This window comes from Somniosus microcephalus, unplaced genomic scaffold, assembly GCF_052327205.1.
Source record: "Somniosus microcephalus isolate GS21.2 unplaced genomic scaffold, FLI_Smic_1.0 scaffold329, whole genome shotgun sequence".
Lineage (NCBI taxonomy): Eukaryota > Metazoa > Chordata > Chondrichthyes > Squaliformes > Somniosidae > Somniosus > Somniosus microcephalus.
The window spans coordinates 331795-344422 of record NW_028225516.1 but is presented as its reverse complement, the minus strand read 5'-3'; the positions used below and the strand labels follow the sequence as shown (position 1 = coordinate 344422).

Genomic DNA, 12628 nt, shown 5'->3' with positions numbered 1-12628 from the left:
ATGGTACTCTCACAGTGTTAGTAGGGAGGGAGTTCTAGGATTTTGACCCAGCGACGATGAATTTTCACACAGCAAGCTCCCACAAACAGCAATGTGATAATCTGTTTTAGTGATGTTGGTTGAGACATTAATATTGGTCAGGACACTGGGGATAACTCCCCTGCTCTTCTTTGACTAACGCACGTAAAAGATCCCTTAACTTAGGGATGCCTTTTACAATCTTACCTTTTGCCTTGTACAATCATACCTTTTGTAATTTAATCTCTCCTACCTTCCACCCTATCACAGACCTTCTCCTTTGTTCTTTCCTCCCCTCCCCCCTGTCCCTTCCTCTGTACTTCCTTAAAATCTGTTACATCTCTAACTTTTTCCAGTTCTGACGAAAGGTCCTCGACCTGAAACGTTAACTCTGTTTCTCTCTCCACAGATGCTGCCTGGCCTGCTGAGTATTTCCAGCATTTTCTGTTTTTATTTATGACTAATTTAACTAGTTTAACGGGACTAATTGTTCTGGATTTTTTTAACAATAACTCCTTAACACAAAATCTAACACTGCAATTTGGCTTTAGGACCGATTGCCCACAGTACAGGAAGTATGAGGGAGGAAACTTCACCAGCAATTTGAGCAACCTCAAGGAATACACCGAGCAGTTAAAGGAGATGGTTACGTTTTACCTGGGATGCAGCTTTTCCTTTGAGAGTGCAGTCCTCGAGGCTGGTGTTCCGATAAGAAATGTTGAACAAGGGTGTAATGTCAGCATGTACAAGGTAGGTTAAAGGTTGCACGTACACTTTCATGCATTTAGACATAAAATTAGCTGGTCCTTGTGCCATTGCTCATGATGCCAGGTAACAGGGGTATGTAGTGGTTTATGTTACTGGTCTAATATTCCAGTCGATCGTGAGTTGAGATCCCACCATGACAGTTTGAGACTTTGAATTCACTTTCAAATCAAAACCTGGTATTGTAGGAACGTGGGTTCCTAACTAAAAGACTGAGTTCTACTCAGGCGATCAAACAAACCGAACTTTAATGAAACAAACAGGCTTTAACAAGAAACTGCAGGATAACATCGAATGTAGGTCTGCTCTCTCTCTCTCTCTCTCTCTCTCGGCTCCACGAGGACTGCCCTTGCAGTCCCGTGGCTGACGTCATCACGTCATCACGTTCTCCCGCCAGTGGGGAATCACGTGATGAACGGCGTGACGTCATCACGTTTTAGCCGCGCTGTTAAAGTAACCACACTCTGTACAGTTAAACAGCATAAATAAAGATACAGACTCAGGCTGTAGCTAACATGTTGTTAAAGGAATTATATACAAACGATCTGAGTCCTTTGGTGGCTCCGCCACAGTATCAGTAAATGTGACCTTGAATCTGTTGGATTGTCGTTAAAAACCCAGCTGGTTCACTAATGTCCTTTAGGGAAGGAAACCTGCCGTCCTTACCCGGTCTGGCCTATATGTGACTCCAGTTCCCACATCAACATTGTTGATTCTTAACTCCCCACTGAAGTGACCTAGCAATACACTCAATTGTATAAAACCACCACACACTGCAGTGGGTGAAGAAGCAGGCCCACCACCACCTTCTCGGCAAGTAGGTAGTTAGAGGGCAATAAAAGCCGGCCTTGCCAGCGACGCCCATAAGAACATAAGAAATAGGAGCAGGAGTCGGCCATTTGGCCCTTCGAGCCTGCTCCGCCATTCAATAAGATCATGGCTGATCTTCTACCTCAACTCCACTTTCTTGCACTATCCCCATTTCCCTTGATTCCCTTAATATTAAAAAAAATCTATCAATCTCTGTCTTGAATATACTCAACGACTGAGCCTCCACAGCCCTCTGGGGTAGAGAATTCCAAAGATTCACCGCCCTCTGAGTGAAGAAATTTCTCCTCATCTCAGTCCCAAATGGCCAACCCCTTATTCTGAGACTGTGACCCCTGGTTCTAGACTCTCCAGCCAGGGGAAACATCCTCCCTGCATCTACCCTGTTAAGCCCTGTAAGAATTTTGTATGTTTCAATGAGATCACCTCTCATTCTTCTAAACTCTGGAGAATATAGGCCTAGACTACTCAATCTCTCCTCATAGGACAATCCCCCCATCCCAGGAATCAGTCTGGTGAACCTTCGTTGCACTCCCTCTATGGCAAGTATATGCTTCCTTAGGTAAGGAGACCAAAACTATACACAATACTCCAGGTGTGGTCTCATAATATATAATATCCCTATATAATTGCAGTAAGATGTCTTTACTCTTATACTCAAATCCTCTTGTAATAAAGGCCAACATACCATTTGCTTTCCTAATTGCTTGCTATACCTGCATGTTAACTTTCAATGATTCGTGTACAAGGACACCCAGGTCCCCCTGAACACCAACATTTCCCAATCTCTCACCATTTAAAAAATACTCTGCTTTTCTATTTTTCCTACCAAAGTGGATAACTTCACATTTCTCCACATTATAATCCATTTGTCATGTTCTTGCCCACTTACTTAGCCTATCTATATCCCCTTGAAGCCTCTTTACATTCCCACCCAGCTTTGTATCATCAGCAAACTTGGATATATTACATTTGGTCCCCTCATCCAAATCATTGATGTAGATTGTGAATAGCTGAGGCCCAAGCACTGATCCTTGTGGTACCCCACTAGTTACAGCTTGCCAACTCAAAAATTACCCGTTTATTCCTATGCTCTGTTTTCTGTCCGTTAACCAATCCTCAATCCATGCTAGTATATTACCCCCAATCCCATGAGCCCTAATTTTGTTTAATAACCTCTTGTGTGGCACCTTATCGAATGCCTTCTGAAAATCCAAATACACCACGTCCACTGGTTCCCCCTTATCGATTCTGCTAGTTACAACCTCAAAAATCTCTAACAGATTCGTAAAACACAATTTCCCTTTCATAAATCCGTGTTGACACTGCCCAATCCTATTATTATTTTCTAAGTGCCCTGTTACCATGTCCTTAATAATCCCTACTACTGATGTCAGGCTAACTGGTCTGTAGTTCCCCATTTTCTCTTTTCCCTCCTTTCTTAATTAGCGGGGTTACATTTGCTACCTTCCAATCCGTGGGAACCATTCAAGAATCTGTGGCATTTTGGAAAATGACAACCAATGCATCCACTATCTCTATAGCCACCTCTTTTAAAACCCTAGGTTGTAGGCCATCAGGTCCAGGGGATTTATCGGCGTTCAGTCCCATTAATTTCTCCAGTACTATTTTTTTACTAATACTAATTTCTTTCAGTTCCTCATTCTCGCTTGAGACCCTTGTTCTCCGCTATTTCCGAGAAGTTTTTTGCATCTTCTTCCGTGAAGACAGATACAAAGTATTTGTTTAATTTCTCTGCCATTTCCTTATTCCCCATTATAATTTCTCCTGTCTCAGCCTGTAAGGGACCCACATTTACTTTTGCTAATCTTTTCCTTTTTACATACCTATCGAAGCTTTTACAGTCTGTTTTACGTCTTTAGCTAGTTTACTCTCATATTCTATTTTCCTTTGCTTTATCAATTTCTTGTCCCTCCTTTGCTGAATTCTAAAATCCTCCCAATCCTCAGGCTTACTGTGCCTTTTCCGCCACCTCCAGTTTGATCCCACCCCCCCTTTCAGCATTCCGAGGGACCGCTACCACCGCAACACCCTGGTCCACTCCTCTATCACCCCTAACACCCCTTCCCCTTTGCCCGGCACCTTCCCATGCAAGTGCAGGAGATGCAACACCTGCCCTTTTACCTCCTCCCTTCCCACCATCCAGGGCCCCAAACACTCCTTCCGGGTGAAACAGCGATTTACTTGTACTTCTTACAATTTAATACACTGTATTTGCTGCTCACGATACGGTCTCCTCTACATTGGGGAGACCAAACACAGATTGGGTGACCGCTTTGTGGAACGCCTCCGTTCAGTCCACAAGCGTGACCCCGAGCTTCCGGTCACCTGTCACTTTAATTCACCACTCCACTCCCACTCTGATCTCTCCATCCTCGGCCTCTTACACTGTTCCAATGAAGCTCAACGTAAGCTCGAGGAACAGCACCTCATCTTTCAATTAGGCACTTTACAGTCTTCTGGACTTAACATCGAGTTCAACAATTTCAGACTATAAATTGGCCCCTGTATTTCTTTCTTTATTTTTCTCTCTCTTGTTTCCTCACATGGTAGCTGTTAATGTTGCTGCCATCGTCATTCACACATCATCTAGAACCATCTTTTGTTTCTTAACTTGTCCCATTACCTCTCCTTTTGCCTTGCACCATCATCCCTTTCGTCATTCCATCTCTCCTGCCTTCCATCCTATCACAGATCTTCCTTTTGATCTTTGCTCCTCTCCTCCCTAACCTTTTCCAGTTCTGACAAAGGGTTCGACCCGAAACATTGACTCTGTTTCTCTCTCCTCGATGCTGCCTGACTTGCTGAGTGTTTCCAGCACTTTCTGTTGTTACCTCAGGCTTACTATTCTTTTTGACAACATTATAAGCCTCTTCCTTTGATCTGATACTATCTTTAACTTCTCTTGTTAGCCACGGTTGGACCACTTTTACTGTGGAGGCTTTGTGCCTTAAAGGAATGTATATTTGTTGTAAATTATGTATTAATTCTTTAAATGCTAGCCATTGCTTGTCTACCATCATACCTTTTAATGTAGTTTCCCAATCTACCTTAGCCAACTCACCCCTCATATCTACATAGTTTGATTTGTTTAGATTTAAGACCATAGTTTCGGATTTAACTAAATCACTTTCAAACTCAATATAAAATTCTATCATATTATGATCACTCTTCCCTAAAGGTCCCTTTACTACAAGGTTATGAATTAATCCTTTCTCATTGCACAATACTAGATCTAAAATAGCCTATTCCCTAGTTGGTTCCTCAACATACTGATCTAGAAAACTATCTTGCATACATTCCATGAATTCGTCCTCCACACTATTACTGCAAATTTGGTTTGCCCAGTCTATATGTAGATTAAAGTCCCCTATGATTACTGTATTACCCTTGTTACATGCACCTCTAATTTCCTGATTTATACTCTGCTCTACATTACAACTACTGTTTGGGGGCCTATAAACAACTCCCACCAATGATTTCTGCCCCTTGCTGTTTCTTAGCTCCATCCAAACTGATTCTACTTCTTGATTTTCAGAGCTAAGATCCTTTCTCTCTACTGTCTTTATCCCATCCTTTATTATCAGGGCTACCCCCCCCCTCCTTTGCCATTTTGCCTATCTCTTCTAAAAGTTAAGTATCCTGGAATATTTAGTTCCAACTTTGGCCACTTTGCAACCACGTCTCCGTTATGGCTATTAGATCAAACCTGTTAATTTCTATCCGCGCTATTAATTCATCTATTTTGTTGCGAATGCTTTGCGCATTCAGATATAGTGTCTTTAGCTTTGACTTATTTCTATTTTTCCCTGATGCCTTATTACCTTTGTTACTCTCTCTGTCCCTTCCTGACCCACTCTGCTTATTTTTACCCAAATCTCTACTCTGCTCTTGAGCCTTGATATTTTTCTCGCTGCTTTTAAATTTACTCTTTCCTGATTCCTCCCACCCCACTTTCATTAGTTTAAAGCTCTGTCTATCTCGAGAATGAAGAAAAGAAAGCAGTCACAGCCAATCTCCTCAACTGATGTCCACACTTGTCTCTTAACTGTCCTCTGAAGTGGGTTGTATCAAACGGCCGCACAGTGTCCACCACTAAATAAAGACACATGCTGAAGCGATGCCGACTGGAGGCAAGCAGGTCTCGCTCCATCGACTCAGGGGACCCAGGATGTAGTGATGGAGGAGCCTCAGCCCCTGACCTTGTCTAACAGGTACGAGGCACTTGCTACCTGTATGGATGAAGAAAAGGACTGCAGGGAGAATGGGCAAACTGACCACGGCACCATGGTACAGGGGGCCATCCAAATGGGGGGGGAGGAAGGAATGTGATAGTGGTAGGGGACAGTATAGTCAGGGGGATAGATACTGTTCTCTGCAGCCTCGAAAGCGAGTTCCGAAGGTTGAGTTGCCTGCCAAGGTTAAGGATATCTCCTTGAGGCTGGAGAAGAACTTGGAGTAGGAGGGGAAGGATCCTCTACGGGAAACGTGATCCAGCCATGGCTAACTAAAGAAGTTAAGGATAGCATTAAATTGAAAGAAGAAGTTTATAATGTTGCAAAGAATAGTAGTAAGCCTGAGGATTGGGAGAGTTTCAGAAAACAGCAAAGGATGACCAAAAAATTGATAAAAAGGGAAAAAATAGAATATGAGAGGATACTAGCAAGACATATAAAAACAGATTGTAAGAGTTTCTACAAATATGTCAAAAGGAAAAGGGTAGCAAAAGTAAATGTTGGTCCCTTAGAGGCTGAGACAGGAGAAATTATTATGGGGAATAAGGAAATGGCAGAAGCGTTAAACAAATATTTTACATAAGAACATAAGAACATAAGAAATAGGAGCAGGAGTAGGCCAATCGGCCCCTCGAGCCTGCTCCACCATTCAATAAGATCATGGCTGATCTGATCCTAACTGCCAATCCACTATCACAGAACCATCTCCTGCATCTAACAGAATTAGACACACGAAATAGGAGCAGGATCAGGCTACACGGCCCCTGGGCCCGCTCCGCTACCCACAGGGCCATGACCGATCTGAACCTAGACTCATGTCCAAATTCCTGCCCGCTCCCCGTAACCCTTAATTCCCTTTACTTCTAGGAAACTGTCTATTTCTGTTTTAAATTTATGTAATGATGTAGCTTCTACAGTTTTTTGGGGCAGCATATTCCATGGACCTACCACCCTCTGAGTGAAGTAGTTCCTCCTCATCTCAGTTTTGAAAGAGCAGCCCCTTATTCTAAGACTATGCCCCCTAGTTCTAGTTTCACCCATCATCGGGAACATCTTCCCTGCATCCACCCGATCCAACCCCTTCACAATCTTATATGTTTCAATAAGATCGCCTCTCATTCTTCTGAACTCCAACGAGTAGAGTCCCAATCTACTCAACCTCTCCTCATATGTCCATCCCCTCATCCCCGGGATTAACCGAGTGAACCTTCTTTGTACTGACTCGAGAGCAAGTATGTCTTTTCTTAAGTATGGACACCAAAACTGTACGCAGTATTCCAGGTGCGGTCTCACCAATACCTTGTACAACTGAAGCAATACCTCCCTATTTTTATATTCTATCCCCCTATTGTATCTGTCTTCACAGTAGAAGACACAAAAAGCATACCAAAAATGGTGGGGAACTAAGGGTCTAATGAGGGTGAGGAACTTAACGTAATTAATATAAGTAGAGAAACTGTACTAGAGAAACTAATGGGACTAAAAGCCTACAAATCCCCTGGACCTGACAGCCTACATCCTAGGGTTCTAAAAGAGGTGGCTGCAGAGATAGTGGAGGCATTGGTTTTGATCTTCCAAAATTCCCTAGATTCTGGAACGGTCCCAGCAGATTGGAAGGTAGCAAATGTAACACCGCGATTCAAGAAAGAAGGGAGAGAGAAATCAGGGAATTACAGGCCAGTTAGCCTGACATCAGTCATCGGGAAAATGCTGGAATCCATTGTTAAGGAAGTGGTACAGTATCAGGGCACTTAGAAAATCATAATTAAGAGGGGGAAAATAGAGTATGAGAGTAAGATTTCAGGGAACATAAAAACTGACTGTAAAAGCTTTGATAGATATGTGAAGAGAAAAAGATTGGTGAAGTCAAGTGTAGGTCCCTTGCAGTCAGAATCAGGGAATTTATAATGGGGAACAAAGAAATGGCAGACCAATTAAATACATACTTTGGTTCTGTCTTCACAAAGGAGGACACAAATAACCTCCCAGTGATGTCGGGAAACATAGGGTCTAATGAAAGGGAGGAACTGATAGAAATCGGTATTTGTAGAGAAATGGTGTTAGAGAAATTGATGGGATTGAAGGCCGATAAATCCCCAGGGCCTGATAATCTATATCCTAGGATACTTAAGGAAGTGGCCCTAGAAATAATAGATGCATTACTGGTCATCTTCCAAAATTCGATAGACTCTGGAACAGTACCCATGGATTGGAGGGTAGCTAATGTTACCCCACTGTTCAAAAAAGGCGGTGGAGAGAAAATGGGGAATTACAGACCGGTAAGCCTGACATCGGTAGTGGGGAAAATGCTACAGTCCATTATAAAAGATGTAATAGCAGAGCACTTGGAAAACAGTGACCGGATCGGACAAAGTCAACATGGATTTACAAAAGGTAAATCGTGGTTGACTAATCTACTGGAATTTTTTGAGGATGTAACTGGTAAAATAGATAAGGGAGAACCAGTGGATGTGGTGTATTTGGACTTTCAAAAGGCTTTCGATAAGGTCCCGCATAAGAGATTAGCGTGTAAAGTTAAGGCACATGGGATTGGGGGCAAGGTATTGACTTGGATAGAAAACTGGTTGGCAGGCAGAAAGCAAAGAGTTGGAATAAACGGCTCTTTTTCCAAGTGGCAGGCAGTGACTAGTGGGGTACCGCAGGGATCGGTCCTTGGACCCCAGCTATTCACAATATATATATATGATCTGGACGAGGGAACTAGATGTAATATCTCCAAGTTTGCAGACGACACAAAGCTGGGTGGGCGTGTGTGCTGTGAGGAGGATGCCGAGAAACTCCAGTATGATTTGGACAGGTTGGGTGATTGGGCAGAAGCATGGCAGATGCAATATAACGTGGATAAATGCGAGGTTATCCACTTTGGTGTCAAAAACAAGAAGGCAGATTATTATCTGAATGGCAATAGGTTGGGAGAAGGAGAAGTGCAACGACACCTGGGCGTCCTTGTGCACCAGTCACTGAAGGTAAGCATGCGGGTGCAGCAGGCGGTTAAGAAGGCAAATGGTATGTTGGCCTTCGTAGTGAGAGGTTTCGAGTACAGGAACAAGGATGTCTTGCTGCAGTTGTACAGGGCCTTGGTGAGACCACACCTTGAGTATTGTGTGCAGTTTTGGTCACCTTATCTGCGGAAGGATGTTCTTGCCATGGAGGGAGTGCAGCGAAGATTCACCAGGCTAATACCTGGGATGGCAGGAATGACGTATGAGGAGAGATTGGGTCGATTGGGCTTGTACTCGCTGGAGTTTAGAAGAATGAGAGGGGATCTCATTGAAACTTATAAAATTCTAACAGGACTAGACAGACTAGATGCAGGAAGGATGTTCCCGATGGTCGGGGAGTCCAGAACCAGGGGTCACAGTCTAAGGATAAGGGGTAAGCCATTTAGGACAGAGATGAGGAGGAATTTCTCCACCCAGAGAGTGGTGAACCTGTGGAATTCTCTACCACAGAAGGCAGTAGAGGCCAATTCATTAAATATATTCAAGAAGGAGTTGGATATATTTCATAAGGCAAAAGGGATCAAGGGATATGGGGAGAAAGCAGGGACAGGGTACTGAATTTGGATGATCAGCCATGATCGCATTGAATGGCGGAGCAGGCTCGAGGGGCCAAATGGCCTACTCCTGCTCCTATCTTCTATGTTTCTATAACATGACTAGGCAGAGTCAACATGGTTTCATGAAAAGGAAATCGTGTTTGAAAATTTTATTTGAATTTTTTGAAGATGTAACTAGCAGGATAGATAAAGGGGAACCAGTGGGTGTTGTATATTTGGATTTCCAAAAGGCATTCGATAAGGTGCCACATAAAAGGTTATTGCACAAGATTAGGGCTCATGGGGTTGGGGGTAATCTTGTAGCATGGATAGAGGATTGGTTAATGGACAGAAAACAGAGAGTAGGGATAAATGTGTCTTTTTCAGGTTGGCAAGCTGTAACTAGTGGGCTGCCGCAAGGATCAGTGCTGGGGCCTCAGCTATTTACAATCTATATTAATGACCTAGATGAAGGGACCGAGTGTAATGTATCCATGTTTGCTGATGATACAAAGCTAGGTGGGACAGTAAGCTATGAGGAGAACACAGAGTCTGCAAAGTGATATAGATAGACTGAGTGAGTGGGCAGTAAGGTGGCAGATGGAGTATAATGTAGGGAAATGTGAGGTTATTCACTTTGGTAGGAAGAATAGAAAAGCAAAATATTTTTTAAATGGTGAGAAACTTTTAAATGTTGGTGTTCAGAGAGATTTGGGTGTCCTTGTGCAAGAAACACAGAAAGCTAGCATGCAGGTACATCAAGCAATAAGGAAAGCAATTGGCATGTTGGCCTTTATTGCAAGGGGGTTGGAGTATAAGAGTGAGGAAGTCTTGCTACAATTATACAGGGCCTTGGTGAGACCACACCTGGAGTACTGGGCACAGTTTTGGTCTCCTTATCTAAGGAGGCAGTGCTACAAAGGTTCACTAGATTGATTCCTGGGATGAGAGAGCTGTCCTATGATGAGAGATAGTGTAGAATAGGCCTATACTCTCTGGAGCTTCGAAGGATGAGAGCTGATCTCATTGAAACATACAAGATTCTGAGGGGGATTGACAGGGTAGATGATGAGATTGTTTCCCCTGGCTGGAGTGTCTAGAACTTGGGGGCATAGTCTCAGGATAAGGGGTCGGCCATTTAAGACTGAGATGAGGAGGAATTTCTTCACTCAGAGGGTTGTGAATCTTTGGAATTCTCTGCCCCAGAGGGCTGTGAATGCTGAGTCTTTGAGTATATTCAAAGCTGAGATAGGTAGATTTTTGGACTATAGGGGAATCAAGGGATATGGAGATCGGGCGGAAAAGTGGAGTTGAGGTCAATGATCAGCCATGATCTTATTGAATGGCGAAGCAGGCTCGAGGGGCCATATGGCCTATTCCTGCTCCTATTTCTTATGTTCTTATGACTCCGCTCGTGGGTGTGAACCACCCCCACCTCCATGTAGCCGACTGCAACTTTTTTGTTGACCTGGAGCTTGGCCATCGGCACGGCAACCGCTGTCTGTGTTCTGCTCAGTGCGCCAGCGCATTTCCCGTCACGATGCGTCGGACCGGCTCAGCATTAAATTACTGGGCTTCGGCCAGTCGGGCAAGAGGAATAGTAGACCTCTGATTTCGGCTGCCGCTGAGACCGGGCTGGGTGGCTGTGTGAATGCGGGAGAGCGGTTGCACCTAGGTCAGTTTGGCGTTGCTCACCTGGGTTCAATTATAGTCCAGTATTGGTCCAGTAACATAAACCACTACGCTACCGTACCCCTGTTATCTGGCATCATGAGCAAACCCACGTGGACCAGCCAATTTTATGTCTAAATGTGTGCACAATGCCTGCAAACCATATGCTGATTTTTTTTTTTATCGACAGCTTTGTGGCAAAATCTTCTTATCTTCTTTCCATTTCTTTCCCCTCCTCCCAGACGTCTATTCCATGTATCGAGGTTGGCAGTTTCCAGTGTAACATGGTGGTCACTATGCGACCCATCCCCATAGACAAGCTTGATGCAACTGTTCAAATAACCCATCGCATGGAGGATGCCCATGGTGCACCTGTACACATTGGTCATCCAGGTAACTTTACCTTAAGGCTCTTATAAAGAATGCACAAGGGGGGTTGATTTTCCTGTTCTTGCTTCTGGGACCAGCACATAGGAACAGGAGGAGGCCATTCAGCCCCTTGAGCCTGTTCCGCCATTCAGTTAGATCCTGGCTGCTCTGTATCTTAACTCCATCTGCCTGACTTGACTCCATATTCTTTTAGACTCTTGGCTATCAAAGATCTCAGATTTAAAATTATTAATTGAGCGAGCATCTGCTGCTTTTTGTGGGAGAGAGTTCCACATTTCTACCACCCTTTGCGTTAAGAAGTGTTTCCTAACTTCTCTCCTGAATGGCCTGGCACTGATTTTAAGATTATGTCATCTTGTCCTAGAGTCCCCAACCAGCAGAAAAAGTTTCTCTCTAACTACCTTATCAATTCCTTTCAAAATCCTAAAAACCGCAATCGAATCACCCCTTCACCTTCTATATTCCAGGGAATACAAGCCTAGTTTATGTAATCGCTCCTCATAATCTAACCCCTTGAGCCCTGGTAACATTCTGGTGAACCTACGCTGCCCTCCCTCCAAGGCCAATATACCCTTTCTAAGGTGCGGTGCCCAGAACTGTACACAGTGCTCCAGATGTGGTCTAACCAGGGCTTTGTATAGCTGTAGCGAAACGTCCTCCCCTTTATATTCTAGCCCTCTAGTTGTAACGGCTAACATTCCATTCGCCTTTTGGATTAATTTTTGTAATAAAAACAGAAAATGCTGGACATACTCAGCTGGTCAGGCAGCATCTGTAGAGAGAGAAACAGGTTTATTTTTGTACCTGACCATCACATTTTAGTGATCTGTGCACATGAAATCCCTAAATCTCTTTGGTACTCCAGATGCGATCTAACCATAGAGTAAAATCGCGTGGAGATAATGGCACACCCATAAAGGAGCCCTCCCCCCCTCTGTGGGACCTCTGTTTGATCATGAATTCTACCTCGCCCACGGTATCTGTTGTGTATGTAACCGTTCTACCTTTAAGAGAACTATTGTATGTAACCGTCCACCTTTAAGAGAACTATTTTAGGTGTTGCACTACTTTATTTTGGCTGCTGTATACTGTAATACCGGTGGTGACCACACCGGTATATAAGTGCTGTGTAATGAGTGAT

At 43.7% G+C, this 12628-nt stretch overlaps 1 protein-coding gene across 2 annotated transcripts in view; it reads left to right on the top strand.

Annotated features, from left to right (window-relative positions):
* Nucleotides 1-459: 459 nt before the first annotated feature.
* Nucleotides 460-12628, top strand: part of LOC147081869 (D-glutamate cyclase, mitochondrial-like) — a 47870-nt gene continuing 35701 nt past the window's right edge. For both annotated transcript variants that reach the window (XM_085980648.1, XM_085980647.1), the window contains exons 1-2: nucleotides 460-768; nucleotides 11340-11490. In XM_085980648.1, the coding sequence (XP_085836774.1) occupies nucleotides 475-768; nucleotides 11340-11490 (445 nt within the window). In that variant the 5' untranslated portion in view covers nucleotides 460-474. The remainder of the gene's footprint in view (nucleotides 769-11339; nucleotides 11491-12628) is intronic.